General features: G+C 48.6%; 5 protein-coding genes across 5 annotated transcripts; 1 reads left to right on the top strand and 4 right to left on the bottom strand.

Moving 5' to 3' along the window:
* Positions 1-5,945: 5,945 nt before the first annotated feature.
* Positions 5,946-6,431, bottom strand: UCRPA7_8882 (hypothetical protein; the record flags this gene model as incomplete). Its single annotated transcript, XM_007921389.1, has 1 exon — positions 5,946-6,431. The coding sequence occupies one exon, from the start codon at positions 6,429-6,431 to the stop codon at positions 5,946-5,948; it is 486 nt and encodes a 161-aa protein (XP_007919580.1).
* Positions 6,432-7,249: 818 nt separating this feature from the next.
* UCRPA7_8881 (putative carbohydrate-binding module family 1 protein) lies at positions 7,250-8,207 on the bottom strand (the record flags this gene model as incomplete). Its single annotated transcript, XM_007921388.1, has 2 exons — positions 7,250-7,355; positions 7,507-8,207. The coding sequence occupies 2 exons, from the start codon at positions 8,205-8,207 to the stop codon at positions 7,250-7,252; spliced, it is 807 nt and encodes a 268-aa protein (XP_007919579.1).
* A 745-nt stretch (positions 8,208-8,952) lies between these two features.
* On the bottom strand, positions 8,953-9,411 carry UCRPA7_8880 (hypothetical protein; the record flags this gene model as incomplete). Its single annotated transcript, XM_007921387.1, has 1 exon — positions 8,953-9,411. The coding sequence occupies one exon, from the start codon at positions 9,409-9,411 to the stop codon at positions 8,953-8,955; it is 459 nt and encodes a 152-aa protein (XP_007919578.1).
* A 1,658-nt stretch (positions 9,412-11,069) lies between these two features.
* On the top strand, positions 11,070-12,277 carry UCRPA7_8879 (putative zinc-binding alcohol dehydrogenase domain-containing protein 2 protein; the record flags this gene model as incomplete). Its single annotated transcript, XM_007921386.1, has 3 exons — positions 11,070-11,082; positions 11,164-12,126; positions 12,243-12,277. The coding sequence occupies 3 exons, from the start codon at positions 11,070-11,072 to the stop codon at positions 12,275-12,277; spliced, it is 1,011 nt and encodes a 336-aa protein (XP_007919577.1).
* A 3,568-nt stretch (positions 12,278-15,845) lies between these two features.
* On the bottom strand, positions 15,846-16,262 carry UCRPA7_8878 (putative small secreted protein; the record flags this gene model as incomplete). The annotated part of the gene is made up of 1 exon (XM_007921385.1): positions 15,846-16,262. The coding sequence occupies one exon, from the start codon at positions 16,260-16,262 to the stop codon at positions 15,846-15,848; it is 417 nt and encodes a 138-aa protein (XP_007919576.1).
* Positions 16,263-19,452: the final 3,190 nt, after the last annotated feature.

Below are 19,452 nucleotides of genomic sequence, written 5' to 3'. Positions count from 1 at the left end.
GGCCGTGCACTTGTCAGGCAATCCAATTGAAGAGACGCCTTTGCCAGTATTGATAGAAGCGGCTTGGCTCTTTGTCCGTAGCTTTCCAGGTGTCTCGCTTATACACACACCAAGTTACATCCAAACTCTTAGAGACGGGTCCTATAACAAACTTCAAGCCTGTGCTTTGCTTGCTGTGTGTGGACATCTTATACCAGAACTCCGAGATCGCCATGGTTCAGCGGCGCTAGCTGGTCAATACTACGCTCAATTTGTACGTGGACAGTTGGATACAATGATGCGGAATGGCCCGCATGTTGATTCGATTCAATGCCTCTTACTTCTCGGAATGTATGAGTGGGGAGCTGCTCATGGTTTTAATGCTTGGATGTACACGGGTAAGTGACCATCAAATCATACTCGAGTATCAAAAGTAACTGTATCGTAAGGTATGGCAATCCGGATGGCCCAAGCCCTCAGACCGGATCCAGACCCACAACCTTTTGCAACGAATGCCGATTCCGCGATTACTCAAGAGGTTCGGAACCGTACAATTTGGTCATGCTTTACGATGGACCGCCTTCTGAGCTGCGGCAAGGGCCGCCCGTCGATCTTTGTCTCGACAGAGATGCAAATTCCTCTCCCCTTGAGTGAATTAGATTACGCCTTCGGGGATGTGAAAGAGCAGCGCAGGTTATTGAGAACTTTGATTTCGGATCCTGAGTTGTTTGAGGCGCAACTATCTATTCAAGACCATTTTACGATCATCCTTCGAGGTATTGACATATGGGCAACTCTTGCCAAATGGTCGAATAATGGTAGCTCAAAACGACAGTACAACCCAGAGGATTGCCCCTGGTTACCAACTTCAACATGGAACAAAATCAACTGCGATATTAATACCTGGCGTACTTATCAGGAGGAACGCGTAAAGTACTCCCCTATCAGAGTGACAGCGCAAATGCACCAAGGTCATCCCGAGGCGTTTGCTTTTATCAACCTTCTCTATTATCTATGGTATGATCCACAATTTCTCCCATGCCAACACGCCTCGCTAAAACAGGTATTTGAATGAGAGCAGTTTAATATTCTTGCATCGTGAATTTGTGCCTCTTCTTCCGCTCCGAGCAACGGGGCCGGGGGGACCTGCTGAGCCTCCGTTCCTACGAGATCAAGCTCCACCCGGCTGGTGGGAATCCTCTGCGGAAATTCTCCATCACGCTGCGCAAAGTGTGGCCGACATATTCAGCGAGCTGGATAAAGGAAATGTGATAATGATGACGCCATTAGCCGCATTCTCTGCATTCTCTGCCGCCATCACTCTCTCTCACGTCGCAGCTTTTCCGCACGTCAATTTAGGGCGGTCTCCGGACGCTAACAAGGGGGCCGAAACGCTCATTACCTATCTGACGAAGTTTGGAAACCTATGGAAGATAGGGGAAGATTGGGTACGTTTATCTTCCCTGAGAAGTGATTCTTGCTAATCAATGCCTTTGTTAGGTCTCGACGTTGGCTGATGCTCGCCATCTTTTTGCACGTGCCGCATCTAGTAAATTAAGATATGGCGACAAAAGCACGTCTCTAGGCGATCAAGTATTCGAATACGGAAGCATATATACCACCCAAGTTTCATCTAGCAAAGACTTAAGTCCGCAGGTGACAAATGCGCAGATTAATAGTTCGCCTGGGGTGATGGCTGAAGCGCCCCTTGCGCCAAATATACTTCCGTATGATACTGAACCCTCAGAATTTCCTGGCCCGGGTGTGGAAGAAGTGTTGGATTTCGACGAAGAAATTTGGAGATTAAATGATGCTCTACTTGGCGAGGAATACTTGACATCATTCATCATGGGTAATGAGCCAGACCGATGGTGAAATGGAGCAAAGCGATTGGGAGGTTTCCATTGAGTCTACCTTCGGGATTCTAAGCAATATACAGTCTATGTAATTGATCAAATAACATACATTGTGCCTCTATATTAAAATATTACTTCTCGTGTTCTCTGAGTTATTCATGTGAGTCTTGGGGAAACTAAGCCGCCTGGTTGTCAATACAGGATTGAATCATCCGCGCAATACTTCCTCTGTACACCGGGCGACCTAAAGACAATAGCTATTTATCTATTGACTTGGCTCTCACAGCACTGATAGCAGCAGCAACGTACTGCACATTGTTGGTATTCACTAAAATACATTAGCTTTAACTTGAGGAGGGGCCTGGTGGTTTGAGCTTACAGCCTGCAATTGAAATTCGTCCTGAAGAATGCATGTAGATGTGATATCTTTTTTGCAAGACTTCCACTTCCAGACATGTAAGTCCGGTGTAGGAAAACATGCCAGTCTTTGGAAACATTAGTGCCAGCTGCTAGTGTACTTGGGCAAAAAAGTCAACGGACCTGATTTATAATGTGTTCCCACGACCCAGGAGTTTGCAGACGACAAATTTCGTCATATAATCTCTGTCTCATCAAGATCAAGCGGGCACTCATTTCCTTCAGCTCAGAATGCCACCCAGCGGTTAAGTCTTTATTCTTGAAGACTGTTTTGACGATATCAGACCCGAATCTTGGCGACACTGAATATTCCGAACGGATGAGCTGGCATAGATTGTTGAGGATGTTTTCGTTCGTCGAGGCTGAATGGCTATTGACAACGAGGTGAAAAGCCCCGGCTCTTTGTCCATAAAGACCGAAGTTTTTTGAGAATGATTGAGCTACACACATCTCGATGGGGTGCTGTAGCTGATAAAAGTAACGTATGGCCCAAGCATCCTGATCGGTGTCACCAGACGCGAACCCCTGATATGCACTATCAAAGAAAGGGAACAGCTGTTTCCTCTGGCAAAGCTCTGCTATTGCAATCCATTGTTCTCGAGATGGGTCCATGCCAGTGGGATTGTGTGCGCAGGCATGGAGAACGATAATATCATGGGGCCGGGCCTCCTTGTTTAACACTGCCATCATACCAACGAAATCAAATTCACAGTTCGATTTTCTGTAATACGGATATTTCCGCTGAGCGACACCGACAGTGTCCCATATCAAATTGTGATTTCCCCAAGTGGGATCTGAGAGCCATACGCAGCGTGGCCGCATATTTTCAGCTAGAAAACGCGCGCCTATGTGATTAGCGCCTGTCCCTGATATGGTCTGAACGGATATGACCCGAGATTCTGTAGCACTTGGTTCAGTGTACGAAATGTTGCCTTGATTTGAGAAGGTGAGTTCTCGGGCGAGATCGAGAAACTCCGGGTCACCCCTAATGGGCCTGTAGTCATGTCGGTTGATGTCGTTCTGTTCAGTCAAGATTTTCTCCGCCTGTGCAACAACTTTGAGAGGCTGTGAAAGGCCTTCATTAGAGCAGTATACTCCTGCCCCTAGATTCACTCGATCTGGATGCGTATCCCGTCGGAAGGCCGCCATCAAGTCAAAGATCTCGTCGGTCTCGACCTGCGGGAGCGAGCAAAACAAGGTTTCCGATAAGGAACCCATCTTCGTTAATCTTTGATGGCCCCCTCAGTGTGTCTCCTACAATCACTGAATATGTAATAGGATGAATCATCTGTGTTTGAGAAGTTTTCACAGGCCTAAGAAGGTGAAAATATCAAAGTGGTGTATCCCGAACAGACCAGCTAACCCGAACCCTATTTGAAACCCACACCACTTTTAAAGCCGAGCACAAATCCAATAGCCAAAGCTGAGTCTTTGAGATCATATAAAACCCCTATAACAGTAATTTTTCAAAGAATTCTTTGGCATGCAAAATCGTCATGTTCCTGCTTGCGTGGTCATTACAACAATACTTGCCAATATGGAGAAAGTGATGCAACATTTCCGACCAGCTCCCGAGAACGGGACCAAGACAAATCCCTTAAGTGGTTTTCCAAACGACAATGTAGACACCTTTACGCAGCATCAGATGAATCCCCTCTCTGTCTTAAAAAATGACGAGGCGTCACCAATAAGTTCTATCTTTACCCCTGACAGAAACGAAAGCGTCACCAAATCTATAGTATGTCCCTTGCAAAAAAATACCTTGGAAGCCTCAATCAATGATGCCGATTTGCGGTCTTTCAACTTCGAGATTGACTTTGATGAAGATGATCCCGAGAATCCAAAAGCCTGGCCACCCCTAAAACGCAGCTACATCATCTCAGTCATCTCTTTTACAACCTGGGTTGTGGTATTCTACTCCTCTTCATACACCGCGGGATTGACCGGGATGATGGATGAGTTTGAGATCAGTAGCAAGACACTGGCAACTCTGGGGCTGACCAGCTATATGCTCGGTTTAGCAGTGGGCTTCTCAATGCTAGCTCCTTTGAGCGAGATATATGGACGAAGGATGGTCTACATGATATCTTACGGACTATTCTTCTTACTTGTCCTTCCCTGCGCGTTAGCGAGGTCACTGACAGAAATTATTCTTGCGAGATTCTTCGGGTACGTTATACTGTTTAAAGTCAATTCTTTCTATTTGTCTCCTACCCTACTCTGACTTTGTAGCCTTCTATAAGGGTCAAAGCTGACGTTATCAACTTTGTACAGAGCTTGTTTTGGCGCCGCAATGATAGCAAATAGTCCTGGGACCATTACCGATATCTCGCAAGAAGACACACGTGCGCTGGCTTTCAGTATATGGTCTATTGGGCCCATCAACGGTCCTGTCACTGGACCACTTATTGGCGGCTTCGTCTACCAGTACTTAGGATGGCGATGGACCAACTGGCTGGTTTTGATTCTAGCCGGGAGTGGTTTTCTTCTACTACTGTGGACACCCGAAACCTATGCGCCGAAGATTTTGAGGGATGAGGTACTAACAAAGCGCAGGCAAACTGGTGATGACAGGTGGTGGTGTCGATACGATGACCCATTGTCTATTGCCTCTATGCTGAAGGTTAGTCTGCCAAGACCGTTCTCTCTAACTTTCAGAGAACCCATTCTCTGGTTCTGGGACCTGTACGTGGGTGCATTCTACGCGATTTTGTATCTTTGTTTCGTAGCCTATCCCCTCGTCTTGAGTGAGAATCGTGGTTGGAATCCCGGCATGTCCGGCCTCGCATTCATTGGCGTTGGCTTTGGCAATATCGTCGCAATATGCAGCGAGCCTCTCGTCCGGCACATCGTCAGCCTACACTCCAAGGATGCGAAAACGGGTCATGTTCAGCCAGAAGCCACTTTATGCATAGTGTGCGTGGGAGCGGTATTGGTCCCTATCGGACAACTCTGGTTTGCTTGGACCTGCATACCAAACACCATTCATTGGATTTGGCCAATCCTGGCAGGAATTCCTTTCGGGGCTGGGCAGTCTGCTACTTTTATCTATGTCAGTAACTACATTGCTGGCGCCTATGGAATCTATGCAGCGAGCGCGCTCGCTGGTAATGGCGTCATCAGATGTGTTCTTGCGGGTGTATTGCCTTTGGCGGGTCCTACTATGTATTCGTCCTTGACACTCCGATATGCTGGGACACTTATGGGAGGACTGGAAGTTCTTCTGGCGCCTATTCCATTTATTTTCTACTTCTGGGGTGGACGAATTCGAGAACAAAGTCAATTGATAAGGCGGATGAGGGCAGATCAAGAAAGAATGGAGTCAGCGAATAAGGCATAGATTATAGAGCTCATTGTCTCCTCCGGGCTGTCATGATACTTTGTGACAAAATAAGCTTAGTCAATTGGTCGAGAAATATGCCAGATCAAATAAAATAGGCTATTTATATTAGACCAACCGTTTTTACCATTCGAAATCTATTAAATTTATAGAATCACTTGAAGACGTTCAAAAGACACTGATCATTTCAAAGACTACAGGCTCTCATCACTGGATCAGCTTTGATCTTTTCAGGTGTACTTGCCATTTCACCGTCAGAGTACTCGATTCACGCAGGGCGTATATTGAATATGTCTTCATCATGGTCCTGAAGCTGACTGACATTGTCAGAAAATTAAATCTTAGCATGGTGATTACTTCATCTCTGCTGCTAATTTCTTCTGCTTGTTCTCTCGTGCGCGTTTCATGAGACCCATCAGCTTGTCAGCCGTGGCTTTGCTATCGAGAAACTCGATCGTGCGCGTGATCTTCTCGCCCGACTCGTCCATGGTAAACATGAAGACGTACTCCCCTTTATACCGCCATTCCTCCTCCGAAACCTCGCCATCCTTGGCCTCGTCACGAAAGACGGTCTCGGCCGTCGCCCATACTGTGACTTGTCTGCTGGCCTCGCTCACGATGTATTCTTTGGCAGCTACGGGGAACCCGATCATAATGTCGCGAATGGTACCGTGATGATTGAGGAAGCCCGGCCTATCAAATGGGCCGGGTGGGTTTATTGATGCTGGGGCGAACTCATGGTAATAATTGTCCGCTAGAATGGACTCGAGTGCTTGGACATCAAGCGTTCCAAACTGATCAAGGAATTGTTTTGCGGTCTGGTGGAGTTTGGATGTCATTTTCGCGTTTCTAAGTTGCAATTGACTGGTTGTTCCTCTTTGCTTCCATGCTAAAAGCATCAGGACTCGTTAAAAGGGACAAACGCCCGTATTTGGGGTATTTCATCATGAGCGTGTACCGTATAGCTCCGCTAATGACCGCCATGATGCTCCACTTCTGCCCGTTCGGCATCTTTCAACATGGACAAAGTTCGGAGACAAGGTGCGGGCGTCGCCGCTAATTCCGGCGAGTCTGGTCTATCCATGCGCCATGGGAAGAATGGAATCTCCCGAAGACCAAAGCATGCGAGCTCCGTCATTCCGTTGATAATCTATGGCTTATAACGCGGGAAGCGGATCCTACCCGCTATACCTATACAGCCCTTTCAGGAAAGACTGTTTCGGGTTGTTTCCAGAGTGCAAGGTGCTGACGACACCGAACAGTGGCGTTCCCTGGCAAGTGTAGCGCCTGAGGTGCTTGGATCGATGCCCGGTGCGGCACAGAAAACGAAAAAAGATACCTCTTCTGGCAAAGGCGCGCCAACGCGATACAATTGGCAAAGTTGACGAAAAGTAGGATAAGTTCCAGTTCTTTCTAAGTATTGACAAGAAGCAGATATATACAGTATATCATAATCCTCAGCTTAAACGCTTATGATCCTTCGATATATTCCATTTATAGGCACTGAGAGTAGTACGCATTTGAGTATTTACATGTATACGGCGAGGCACAGGTGGTGCAACCCGAGAAGCCGGTGCCGCCACATTGCGCCCACTGAGCAGCAGTGCAGCTTGAAACTGATGAGGAGCTGGCTGCCGCCGACGACGTGCTGGTAGTCTTAACAGAAGTAGACGATGTCACGACAACGGTCGAAGTTGACAGAGTTGTCGGCTTGGAACTGGTGGATGATGGGGTACTTCCTGTGGTCGTACCACCAGTGGATCCTATAAGCGATTTTAGTGCCATGGTCCATTTTCTGCTTTCTGCAGCATATAATTTCAGGACATACCTCCTGGCCCAGAAACGCTGGTAGTCAGGCTTCCGCTCTCGACGTAGACGCCCGAGAAGTAAAGATCCTCGTCAGTGTCCGCATACCCGTCACGCGGCAGCTCCAGCACGCCCAAGTGCCAATCGGCGCCGTTGCTGCTGGTGCTTGCACTGATCGGTGCCACGACCTGCACCACGGCGTCGGCGCCGGTCGAGTGCCAGAAGCCCACCGTGTTGGCCGAGAAGTCGATCTCGTAGACGCAGTTGTGCCACACATCGGCTGCCCACTCGACGCTCCATTTGCTCACACCGCCTACCATCCACTGCAGCTTCGTGTCGCTCGTGGCCGCCTCGCCGCTAATCCAGCCGCCCTTCAACTCGGTGAAGTGGCTCTCGAAGAAGGCGATCTGGTGCTCGCGGTAGATGCTCGGCGCATTGGTGTCGGAGCGCTTGATGCTGAAATGGTAGTATACCTTGCCGGAATTGATGGCTGCGCTTGTCTGGGGGATCAATTCCGTCCGTCTCATGTTCTGGCCGTTCCAGTAGGCGGTTGAGGTCAATGTAATCTTGACGCCTTGCTTGGACGACGTGTCGGCTGGGTTCTTGTAGCTGGGGGATAGGTTGACATAGTCGGTCACGGCTCCACTGCCGTGGATGTAGTACTGGTACGGTCCAACCTGATTAGACCATGACCAGTTGTTGAGGTCGGTCGATGAAGTGAGGTCATTGAACCGCCCATCCCAGAGAACAGTCCCTGCCCTGGCCAAGGCAAGTTGTGCCGCGAGCCACGACAGGAAGGATGCCTTCATTTTGAGAACTGCGAGCACAGAAGGCCGCGACAAGCGGCTGGTCAGTGGAAATCAAGAGCGGTCGCACCAAGTGCCTTGAAGTCTATGAACAAATAGATGACCAGGTATCCGGATCTGAGCGTCTTATAGTCTACCGAGCCAACCCCGGCCGTCCACAACCCGGAGCGACTTCCATGATCGAAGCGCTCGAAGGGATGCGTAACATAAATTGCAGACGCTCCTAAATGTCAGCTGGCGAAGGTTGATCCAATCGATATAGTTGGCATAGGAGACCATCTGCCCCGGAACTTGGATCACTGTTACACTGCGGAAGGTGGGAGGCGCCGAGAAAGAAGGTGCTTCACGCTTCGACGGGCCGTGACAGGGCAATGCTACACCCGCAGAGCAAATCCGGGGTTGCAACACACCTCGGAGGCAGAGGAAAGACTGCCCGCATCAAGTAAGACCTGGAACCCGGGTTCCCAGGGGTTGGGGCTGGCGGTTTGACATTGAGGGGCGCTCCACCGCGGAGCGAGGCTCCGAACTCTCAGAAAGTGCACGAATGAGAACCTAACCGTAAATTGAACAGAAGGTCGATTCCTGGTGTTGTTCAAGTGTTCGCAATAAGAGTACAAAACAGAAATCAGTGGTATCTTCATTAATAGGACTTCACAAGCCCTCCCAGGTCCAATCGCATGCAATCATTGCAATGACGTCAATGCTATTTCCCTCCGACTCTTTCTGCATCCCAAGCCATGATGCACATCTACGCGGAGCCACCGCTAGATGCACTTGAGTTCTTTCGCCTGCTCTCTCGAAGCCAAATCCCCAAAGAGGTAATGACCGCCATGACAGCGAATCTCTCGCCCAAGGCCCCCGATGCACCTGTGCCAGTAAACTCGAACTTCCATACCTTGCTCATGCTGTAAGCGTTTTGCGTGCAGACCGCAAGCACCTCTCGACCATCGCTGGTGATCTCGCCTCCGCCAGCTCCCGGGAGCACATTGTTTGCCAATCTCACCAGCTTCCAGCCGTACGAGCGTCCGCCGAGCTGGCCGACAGCGTCACCGCGGCTCCGTCTCCACTCAAAGGCTTCGTAAACGAGCCCTTGTCCGCCGGGCTTATTCACATGCACCTTGAACTCGAAGACGGGATGAGCAAAGCCAGGCATGCGCACGGCTTCTTCGGAAGTTGCGCCTCGCAGTGGCGGCAGCGTGACCTCCATCTGGCGATGCCATGAATCGAATATTAGGGTTGCCAGTGGGGGCGAGGTCTCGCTGGGCCCGTTGTGAAGAACCAGGTCCGGCTCGCTCGAGAACCCGCCGTGGGGATAGACTGCATAGAGCGGCTGGTCTTGATGCACGCCGAGAGTGTGAATGCGGGAGAAGCCCCCTTTTCGATAGAGGTTGAAGGTAGGTGGGAACTGCCTGTTCACTTGTGGTGCCGTCGAGCGCCCGGCTTGCTGAGGAGCTGACGCTGGTGCTGGCAGTGGTGCTGGTACTTGCTGTGTGCTCTTGTTAGGGACGGGCAGTCGCGGGGGAGGGCGCTCCTCATACGGCGGTGGCGGCTCCTCACCGTTGGCTTGGTGAGCCGCTTCCATACTGTTGCTGCTCGATGTGATGTGCGAGGACGAAATGATCGTGCCCTGTTAAGTTGTAAGTGGACTTTCGCGGATGCTGGCGATGATTTACAATGGCTCAAGCTTCCAATGGCCCGGAAGCCGGCACGCCCTTACTACGTCAGCGTACTGTGCAACAGTGGACGTAGCGTGTGGCTTCAGGTGGCTGAGTTGGTAGTTCAAGCCTCGCCCCTCTCCTATCAGAGCGCGAGACTGGTACAATGGCTCAATGATTATCGAATAGCCAAGCGTAATGATCCCCGATGTTCCAGAGATCATTTTGTTCGGGTGATACAATGTACCGCAGCATTCACGTGTGCCCATGTTCGCTTGACAATCACCTTTGCGCCTCCACATTTCGAGCTGTGTAAATGCGGCAGTGTACTTGGACCAGAAGCCCGGCCATCACTGCGAGCTGCAAGACGAGCGGGGCCGGCCAGCTAAGCCCTACGCATCCATTGCCGCGTTCGGTACTTTGTAATCGACAGATGACATAAAGAACTATTATGTCTAGTTCGGACGCTGCTCAGGCTGGATTATGCCGCTTGCCTATATGCACATTTTCACCCACCAGGACCGAATGCTTATAGCTGTTGTCGAAGAAAAATCTTTGTACACAGCGGGTTATGGCCAAACAGTTGTAGAAGCTGGTTACATCTAGCTACTCCATGTTCAACAAGGCGACATACAACGATAATCATCTCTGCTTAATTTATGGTCCAATCACTCGTCAATGCCTTCTACTTCTATTCGACTCCAAACAGTGTTCTCATAACGCCTTGGTATGCTTCATATGAAGTTTAGTTCATGTTCGACAGGGATTGGGCTCGGAGTGCAGCCGCCCCGTCGGTAGAGTACGAGTGACTGTTTGAACTCCGCCGACACTAGGACAGACTAACCAAGCAAACAAACTCCCCATGTCTGAGATTCAGGCTGGGGTTTCTTGAAATGCCTATTCGAAGAGGCATAGTGTCTTGGTTAATTCGTAGAAATGGTCATAGCAAACGGAGTTCGGAATTATTGCTTCACTTGCCGTATGATCGCTGAGGGAAACGGACATAAAATATTAGAATCAAGGAAGGTTCCAGCCAGATATAAGGCCTATTGAAGGCAGAAAGGATTAATACTTGGACCTAGTGTGCATGCCGATTTATAAGCAAAAGGAGTCCAGGCAATCCTAAAAGCATTAAAAATGGGCATAAGGCACCGTCATTATAGACCTTGAGGTCGACAAGAAATGTTGAATACGAACCTCTTGGACAACAATGAAGGCAATCGGTGAGTAAAATCTCTCCATGAATTCCTATGGCATGTTGCTATCGTGAAGCGTGTACAATTACTCACTGAATGATGCGGTAGATGTAAAAGACGGCGCAGGCCCTGCCGAAGCTTTATTCATCAACGATTCCGTCCCTAAACCGACAGCACCTGAAGGTTGGTGCATCGTCAAGGTCAAGGCCTTTGGCATCAACCGTATGGACATTGGTCAGCGCGAGGGCAAATATCCACTGCGTCCCGACATCCCCAAGACTCTCGGCGTCGAGTTCTCTGGTATTGTTGAATCATTCGGAAGCGATGGCCAAACTAATGGTTTCACGATTGGAGATGAAGTGTTCGGCCTCGCTTATGGCGGTGCATACGCCGAGTTTATTGCCGCCAGCACGCGCATGATTATTCACAAGCCGGAAACCTTGTCATGGGTACAGGCAGCAGCCATTCCAGAAGCATGGATTACTGCATGGCAGGCGCTAAGCATCGGAGAGATGGCCGCTGGCAAGCGTGTGCTGTGGCACGCTGGTGCATCGAGCGTTTCTATTGCAGGCATCCAGCTGAGTCGAGCCTTGGGAGCAAGTTTGGTGCTGGCTACGACAGGGAATGACGACAAGTGCCAATTTCTCAAACAAGACCTTGGCGTGGATGCCGCGTTCAACTACAGAGCTGAAGGTGTGGACTGGGCTGACGAGGTACTAAAAGCAACGGGAGGTCAAGGCGTAGACATCATTCTCGACTTTGTCGGGGCGCCATACTTCGCGCAAAACTTGAAGGTCGGGGCAATGGACTCCCGTTTTGTCATGGTCGGCGCTTTGGGAGGATGGAAGCTCGAGGAGCTGGACTATGGCCCCTGGCTCTTCAAAAGGATGAGGATCGAGGCGACGTCGCTGCGCAGCCGGAGTGAAGACTATCAAGCCGGTCTCATAGATGCTCTGAAAGAAAATATTTCTGGCTTCGAATCTGGGAATTTGAGAGTGCTGATTGAAAAGGCATTTGCGTGGGAAGAAGTGCAGAAGGCGCACCGTTTGATGGAGAAAAATATCTCAAAAGGTAAAATAGTTTGTACTGTCACTTTCTAACACTGTTGTTTCACCGTCTCGACTGGAATGTTGCAATGGCTCCGCGTACGTCATTACTTGAGGAACACTGAACCACCTTAAACATAGGAAGTTTAATGTACGATGAGATCGATCTATGCTAGCATACTGGCAAAGACTGTGCCCACATAACAAGCACGAGAACTTTGAGACATTCAAGGTTCGCTAGCATGTCTCAAAGACTATAGAGTTTGCTTAATACTCTCGAGATACTGTACCTTGATAATTTCACTGAGTCAACCGGCAGCTACCGCATATTCATATGGAATGTTAGCACCAGTTCCGAGTGCAGGGGCTTTTACATTACATGCCATGTTCTAGATATAATTGACAAAGAGCCCAGCAGCCAATCATTCCCCATTTCTTCTCGCTTCTATTATCTTGACTCTTTTTCCTTCTCAGTGACACGTTGCCACGAAACTTTGAATATCTTCGAGAACGGTCGAATATATGAAGAGAAGGGATTAGTTGTCGGCCATGGGCAAGCCCTCAAGGACTCCTTCTTTCTCGGAGGAGAGTTTACCTTGTCTTGCCGAGGGAGGAGCCTCTGAGTCAGTGCCGTACAAGCCAGGATCAAGAAGACGGCATACACTTCTGGTGCTTGTGATCTGTTGCTCATCAATCGTCTCATTTCTTGTTGGCCGCTATATCTTCCCCTTGAACGAGGCACTCAGACCCAGCGCAAAAGAATTCAACAGTACATACAAACCTTCCCACCCGCTATAAGATGTCATTGACCACTATACAGTATTGCCTTTTCAACCAAGACTCCGTCAAGTCCGTTTCAGTGGCTCACCGCATTTCTATACTAACGGCACTGCTTGGATCCCAGAGCGACCTCAAGGTATGGCCTGGCCAGAAAATGAGACTTACGTGGGACAACCGACAGAGGAACTGGATAATGCATGGTTCAGACTCTGGGACCCTTTTGGATTTTCAATATCTGAGGCAGAAGCAAGGGCTGCATTTGGGGACAATTACGAAGATTACTACGATGGCGTTGAGGGTGGGTATACAGCAGGGTATGGTTTGGGAAATTCTGGTCCGATTATTTAGATGAGCTGACTCTCTTTCTAGACTAGACGTGTTTCATACATTGCACTGCGTAGTAGGTCCAATTAACCAGTACTGCCTTTGTCAAGTGTCATCAATCTTACTGATACCAGGATTTCATTCGTCGAGCTCTATATCCAGATCGTTATCCTTTCACTCAATTACATGGCCCGCTTCACTTAGGTATGTAATAGAATGCTGATGAGAGCATCGACTAATGTGAGACAGACCACTGCCTTGACATCGTCCGGCAGTCTATTGCCTGTTACGGTAGCACAGCCCTCATACCCACAAGATACTATCAGGGCATAGGACATAATTATATCGACGCCGACCAGGTACATACGTGTAAAGACTTAAATGAGATCCAAAAGTTTGTAAAGGATAGGCAGCAAGGGGGCCCACTATATCAAGAGCGAAAGACGTCTAAATAGCCGAATACTCCGTGATCTTCACGTCGATTGCATTAAGATTGCGGGATTCATCAGCGACGCGGCATGCAATCATATGGCGCGAATATCATAAATGCAAGTGGGGGATTCCATTTGCTAGTGATCTGTTCCATGGATTCAAGGCGAGTTATATCCAAAACATGCTTTGACTGGACGTCAGAAGCCAGTCATTTGCTAGTGACCTAGTGTAAGTAAATATCATATTCAAAGGACAATTCAACTGTGCGTGTTGTGCGCCGACGTTCAGATATCTGGTATCATCGGTTCTAATCTTTCACGGTGCGTTTCACATCATAGAGTCAATATTGTTAGGCCTTGGCAGCACTGAAACGTCGAGCGCAGGGAACCTTGCAGGGGCGCTAATCCGATTTGACCATTTATAGCCCCTGACTGTGTATCAGATAGACCTCTTTTCCGCCGCGAGGTTTAAAACTCTACTTTCCAATACCTTGACAACATCCTGCGCAAAGTATTGCATAATGAATATTTTTTCCATCCATTTAATAGCCTTTGCTAGTATCAGCTGTGCTACTAGTGACAGAGCCGGTGAACTACCTTTGAGCGATCTTCTGTCGGACACTGCGAGCCTCGGCACTAAGCAGAATTTGACCACACCATGGAACGAGCCGGGTCACTGCAGTGACACCAAAGGAACTACATTCTGTGTTTTCTCTAGCAACTCTTTCAATGATGGGGAAGGTATAACGATAATTACTACTCAAGAAGTGGCAGCAACGCTAGCAGAATTACCAATTTGGTCCTCCTTTGAATCAGATTCACAGATCACTCAACTAGGCGATACTGATCCTCGTTATCATGATGAAGAGATCCCGGGCAAAGGCGTGGGTCTCGTATCTGATCGCATTATCCGTCGTGGTGAAATGATAATGAATCGGAAACCCTCCTTCCTTGCGGATGAGAGGATAATTAACGACGTCCTTGTGGTTGATACACTGTTCCCAGAGGCTTTCGCAAACTTGCCTTCATCTCACCAGAATGCGTATCTCAATTTGTCAACCCATATACCAGTGGATAACCCCACCGACAAGATCCGGGGAATCATGTTGAGCAACTCGTTCAACATACAAGTCAGGGATAGTCACGATGCGGTGCAGACATTTTGTGCCACGTTTCTAGAAGGTATATAAATCAGCACAGTTTTTGCGGCTTTTCGGGATTCTGAAATGTTTACTAAAGACGAGCCATAGTGTCGCGAATCAATCATGATTGCCGGCCTAATAGCAACTATTATTTCGACTATCAGACGTTCTCTCACCGCATTTATGCAAACCGAGATATTTACCCAGGCGAGGAGATAACAATCACCTACGTGGAGTGAGTAGCATACACAATAATTCTTACTTCATATACTAAGCGTACTCTAGCTCTCTACTCACGAGAGACCAGAGAAAAGACAGATTAAAGAGTATCTGGGGCTTCGACTGCACGTGTCATCATTGTAGTGCACCCTCACACGTCACTCAAGAGTCAGATTCCCGATTGAATCAGATTGCTCTACTACGACAACAAGTAGAGGATTATACCAGAACTGATGCTAGCTCGCCGAAGCAAGCCGAGCTTATGGCTGAGTTATTTGAGCTTGAAGGCATTCGAGTGAAGGTGCATCAGGCATATTTTCATGCTGCAGTTCAATGGAACAGCGTTGGGGATAACATGACATCGGTCAAATTTGCACGTAGAGCTGTTGATCATGGCATCATTTCCGTAGGCCCGGAGCAGTGGATAATCAAGGACATGCAGGACTTGGCACATGAACCAATGAAACACTGGAGCTGGGGAGCAAGACAGAGAGGTTGGTGGAGAGTTAAACCGCAAAGCGACGGACCTCAGGATTGAAGTTGCAACAATACACGGTTGACTTTCCACGAGATTTCAGCTAGTTTTATGATCTGTATTCATTGTTTGTATGCTCTGTGACAAGCTATGCAGTAGGTACGTCGCTCAAGCTCAACATATGTCACATATATCACCACACTATAAGCTCAGTACCGCAACAATGTGGCAATGTTTCGCATTATGTTTAATTAAATACATTGTTGAGTAGTACATGATGTTTCATAAACTAAATTTTCCTTCCCAATGCAACCTCTTTATACATGCAAGCTGGGACTCAAATTGGCTTGTTCATCTCGCGGTTGGGAGACGATTAGAGCTTTGTTGGCGGATAGCTCTGGTCAGGCTTTACAGCAACGCCGTTGACGAGCTGCTTATCGGTGTAAGCCGGCCAGGTAATGAGGTGCTTGGTATTGTCGACGACTGCTAGGGTTGTGAAACCATTGCCAGCGCCGAATTGGCCGCTCCATCCGGATGTGACCGTATAGGCACCGCAAGCGGCACCCGTGCCGGGCAATTGTGACGCTTTTGTGCCTTTGACGGTAAACGTGCAATGCGTCGTTGGAGCGAGGTGAGTGTTGATGCCGAAGTCCCAAACACACTGAGTATTTGCGGAGTTGCAGGTTCTCTTCATGGACTCGATAGTCCAATTGGGGTCAGCTCTCTTGGTGGGAGCGGCAAAAGCAGAGCCAGTGATGGCGGCAGCGAGAAGAGCGATGCTGAACTTCATGATGATTGCTTGTGATGGTATGGGTATAGAACGACGAGGTCTGATAAAGTTCTATTGGAAGAGAAGTAATGACTGGCTTTGAATTATCTTGAGATATTTGGTATTGATGACTCTGGAATGATTATTGATGAGGCGAATCCTCTGCTATATATACAGATTTACATCAGGATCACCTGTCTTGTGTATAGGATCTCGATATGTTTGCGCCCTCGATACCCAGCCTCCCGAAGAGGCGAATCCGTCTTACCTCGCTCGGTTTGCAACGTCTCATTGTGCCCATTCGGTAGCCTTGAGATTCTATTACTACACCAAGGTTACTTTCCTTCGTATGTAGGACGGTCAGCTGGTGAAAGGGCGCTGAGAGTTCAGAGCCGAAGCTATGCTAGGCGGCGGCCTTAGCGGGGCTGGCATTAATGGGCCGTTGGACGAAGCTCGTATTGCACTGCCGATGGAATCGCGTGTGGGGGAATGGACTGGCCTAGATCGAATCGGCCACATTCCCTGGAATGTGAGCCGGTTCGTAACCTAAATTTTATTTATAGCGGTCATCACGAGGTACTCGCGTGTCAGCGCGAAAGCTCGTGAAAGACACCGCTTTTCCAGGCCACGGAGGAAGCGCATATGTTGTATCTAGAGCAGCACGAGACAATGACTTTGAAGAGGTAGATTTCTTAGAGCTTTGAGGTGGTACAATGGATGCACAAATATTTGTTTTGATGCAGAGCAAACTTAACCGCTCGCTGCGATGTGAAGCACATGTCTGACATTCGGCGCTGACCGAAAAACACTGAAGGATTGAGCTGGGGTCGTATCCAGCTCCCATCATAAGGTGCAGCCCACATGGGTTTGTTTGAACAGAAAGCATACAGCCTAAATAGTGTTGATGTCATTACATATACTTCCGGCTGACCGTGGAATGGTTGGCGCTCTCTTAATGAAGAGGCGCATTGCTGGCGAAGCCACAAGGTGCACGGCCGTAAGGTGATGGTCTAGACTCCGGACGAGCAAGCCCTGGGTATCAGTTGTTGAGTGCACTACGAAATAGAAAACAACACATTAGACTCGTAATATATATATGTCATACGGTAGATATTAGGGAAATTGACCGCTCTTCAACCCTTTGCTTGCTGAGTCTTTTCCCTGTATACTCATTGGAGGGGAAGTCCTGCCACCGAGCATCCTTGGTCTGTTGCACCAAATGAGACCCTTCATCTTTTTGCAAAACATCAGGCAGGAGGTCGTAGGTGCATTGCTCGCTAGTTCCGTCTGCGTAGCGAAGGGGGATTTGTGCGCCAAAGCAGAGTAGCGAGTGAGGAGACATCGCCAATTCCGGGTTCTTGCGCATGCGAGCCAAATGCCACTGAATCCAGTACATTTGTTCATGCTCTCGTAAATACCGTTTGCCATGAAACCCACGCAGCACCGTCTGCCTCGACAGCATGCCAAGTTTACGTCGATCTTCAGTTTTCTCATACATACGACGTGTAAGCCAATGCACTTCATGTTCTCCAAGGACCTCTGGAACGGTGAGACTGGGTGGCACAGATTGGCGTTTGCCTACTTCGCCAGTGAACTTTGACCATGGCCCAGCCATGGATAACATGCTAATTTGCGCCCTTGCTAGCGCCATAGGATCGTTAGGCGGAACCACCTCCCCATACTTTTGCTCCGTGTCATCGGGATCGGTAAGAACCAGTGCAGTGGCACCTACTGCCGTAGCCACAATCGGCACACCAGCCAAAGCTGCCTCGGCAATTGCGAGTGGAAGTCCTTCCGACAATGAGGAATTCATAAACAACCAGGCATCTTTGAGGACCTCTTGGGGATTGCCAAAGCCGGCCAAAACCACCTTGTCTGATAGGTTACATTGGTCAATGAGCTTTCCCATGTCGATAGCGTATGAGGGTTCCCGGTCTTTAGAGCCGTAAATCATCAGATTGTAATCCTTGAAGCCAAACTTATTTATGATTATATCGGCTGAAAGGATTGCTGTCTTGATATCTTTGATGAACTGGACGTTGGATAGCATCACAACAGTTGGTGTTTCTGAGCGAACCTGCTCGACAGGCTGGAAGGAATCCATATTGCTAACGCCATTGACAATTGGATCAATCTTGCGAATGAACTGTTTCTTGCTTCCTAGCCGACCCCGATCGGTACCGATTTCGGCTTCCCAGATGGGATTAAAAAACGGAGTGCACGGTAAGACAACATCAGCATGGAAGTAGGCCAATCGTGTGGCAAGGCCAATACCTGCAAGCAGCATAGATTGGACTGGAATCGGTAGCTGGCATTGTGCAGGGCTGATATTGAGACAACACTCCCGCCAAAGTATGGCGTGGTCCCAAATACCAAAGGTGGCGCCCCTTCGGTATTTCAACAGCATGCCAAACAGACTACTGATTCCGTGGTGCGTGCTCTGAAACACCTTTGGACAATCGTCCGGAGTTTGCACCGAAAAAATGAAGAAATAGGAGACGTAGATGTTAAGCGCGTCTCTAAAATCGGACATCGTGGGGCGCTCCAACTCAAAGCTATTAGAAAACTCCACAATGTTTGGATCATTGTATGGAGTTAGCCATGCTTCAACCCAGGCAGAAGCCACTTCCTTAGAATTCCATGTTTCATTATAATCCTTATGTTCGAAATATTCAAACATTGTGAGCATGGCATTGCTGTACTTGACAAGGTCTTTCCTTGATATTTGCTTTGATCGAGAACCAAGAACGAACATCTTAAGAAGTGGCACAAATGTACCAACTATGTCACGTCTGACGGCGGTATTGCTAATCTTCTCGTCCACTTCTGATTGTAGCAGGTTGTCGATCACGCCATGGTTAGGTGTTTTACGATCCAGACCCCACAGTGGTAGGATTTTGAGTGACTGAACATTCTTCTCAATTTGAAAACGAGGAATGCCATACTCGTTGGCAGATTCAGCGAGGACGTGATTTCGGATCGTGCTATGTCCATTGACAAGATCCCGCCTACAGTTTGAAACGCCACCAGGTGATTCTGGCCAACAGCCAATGTCGTTGAAAATGACCGAGATACGGTCAGTCGTGTCTTGGAAGCAATCTTGAGGACGGGTAGTCATTTGGTTTGCATCCTTTCCTAAGCCCATAGCATAGAGATCTGATGCTTTGATAGGTAAGAGGCAAACTTCCGATACATCCTTGTCGAGCTCAAT

Source organism: Phaeoacremonium minimum (assembly GCF_000392275.1).
Source record: "Phaeoacremonium minimum UCRPA7 unplaced genomic scaffold PA7_03_scaffold_610, whole genome shotgun sequence".
Lineage (NCBI taxonomy): Eukaryota > Fungi > Ascomycota > Sordariomycetes > Togniniales > Togniniaceae > Phaeoacremonium > Phaeoacremonium minimum.
Note: the sequence above shows the minus strand (reverse complement) of the source record. Positions and strands in the feature narration are given on the sequence as shown.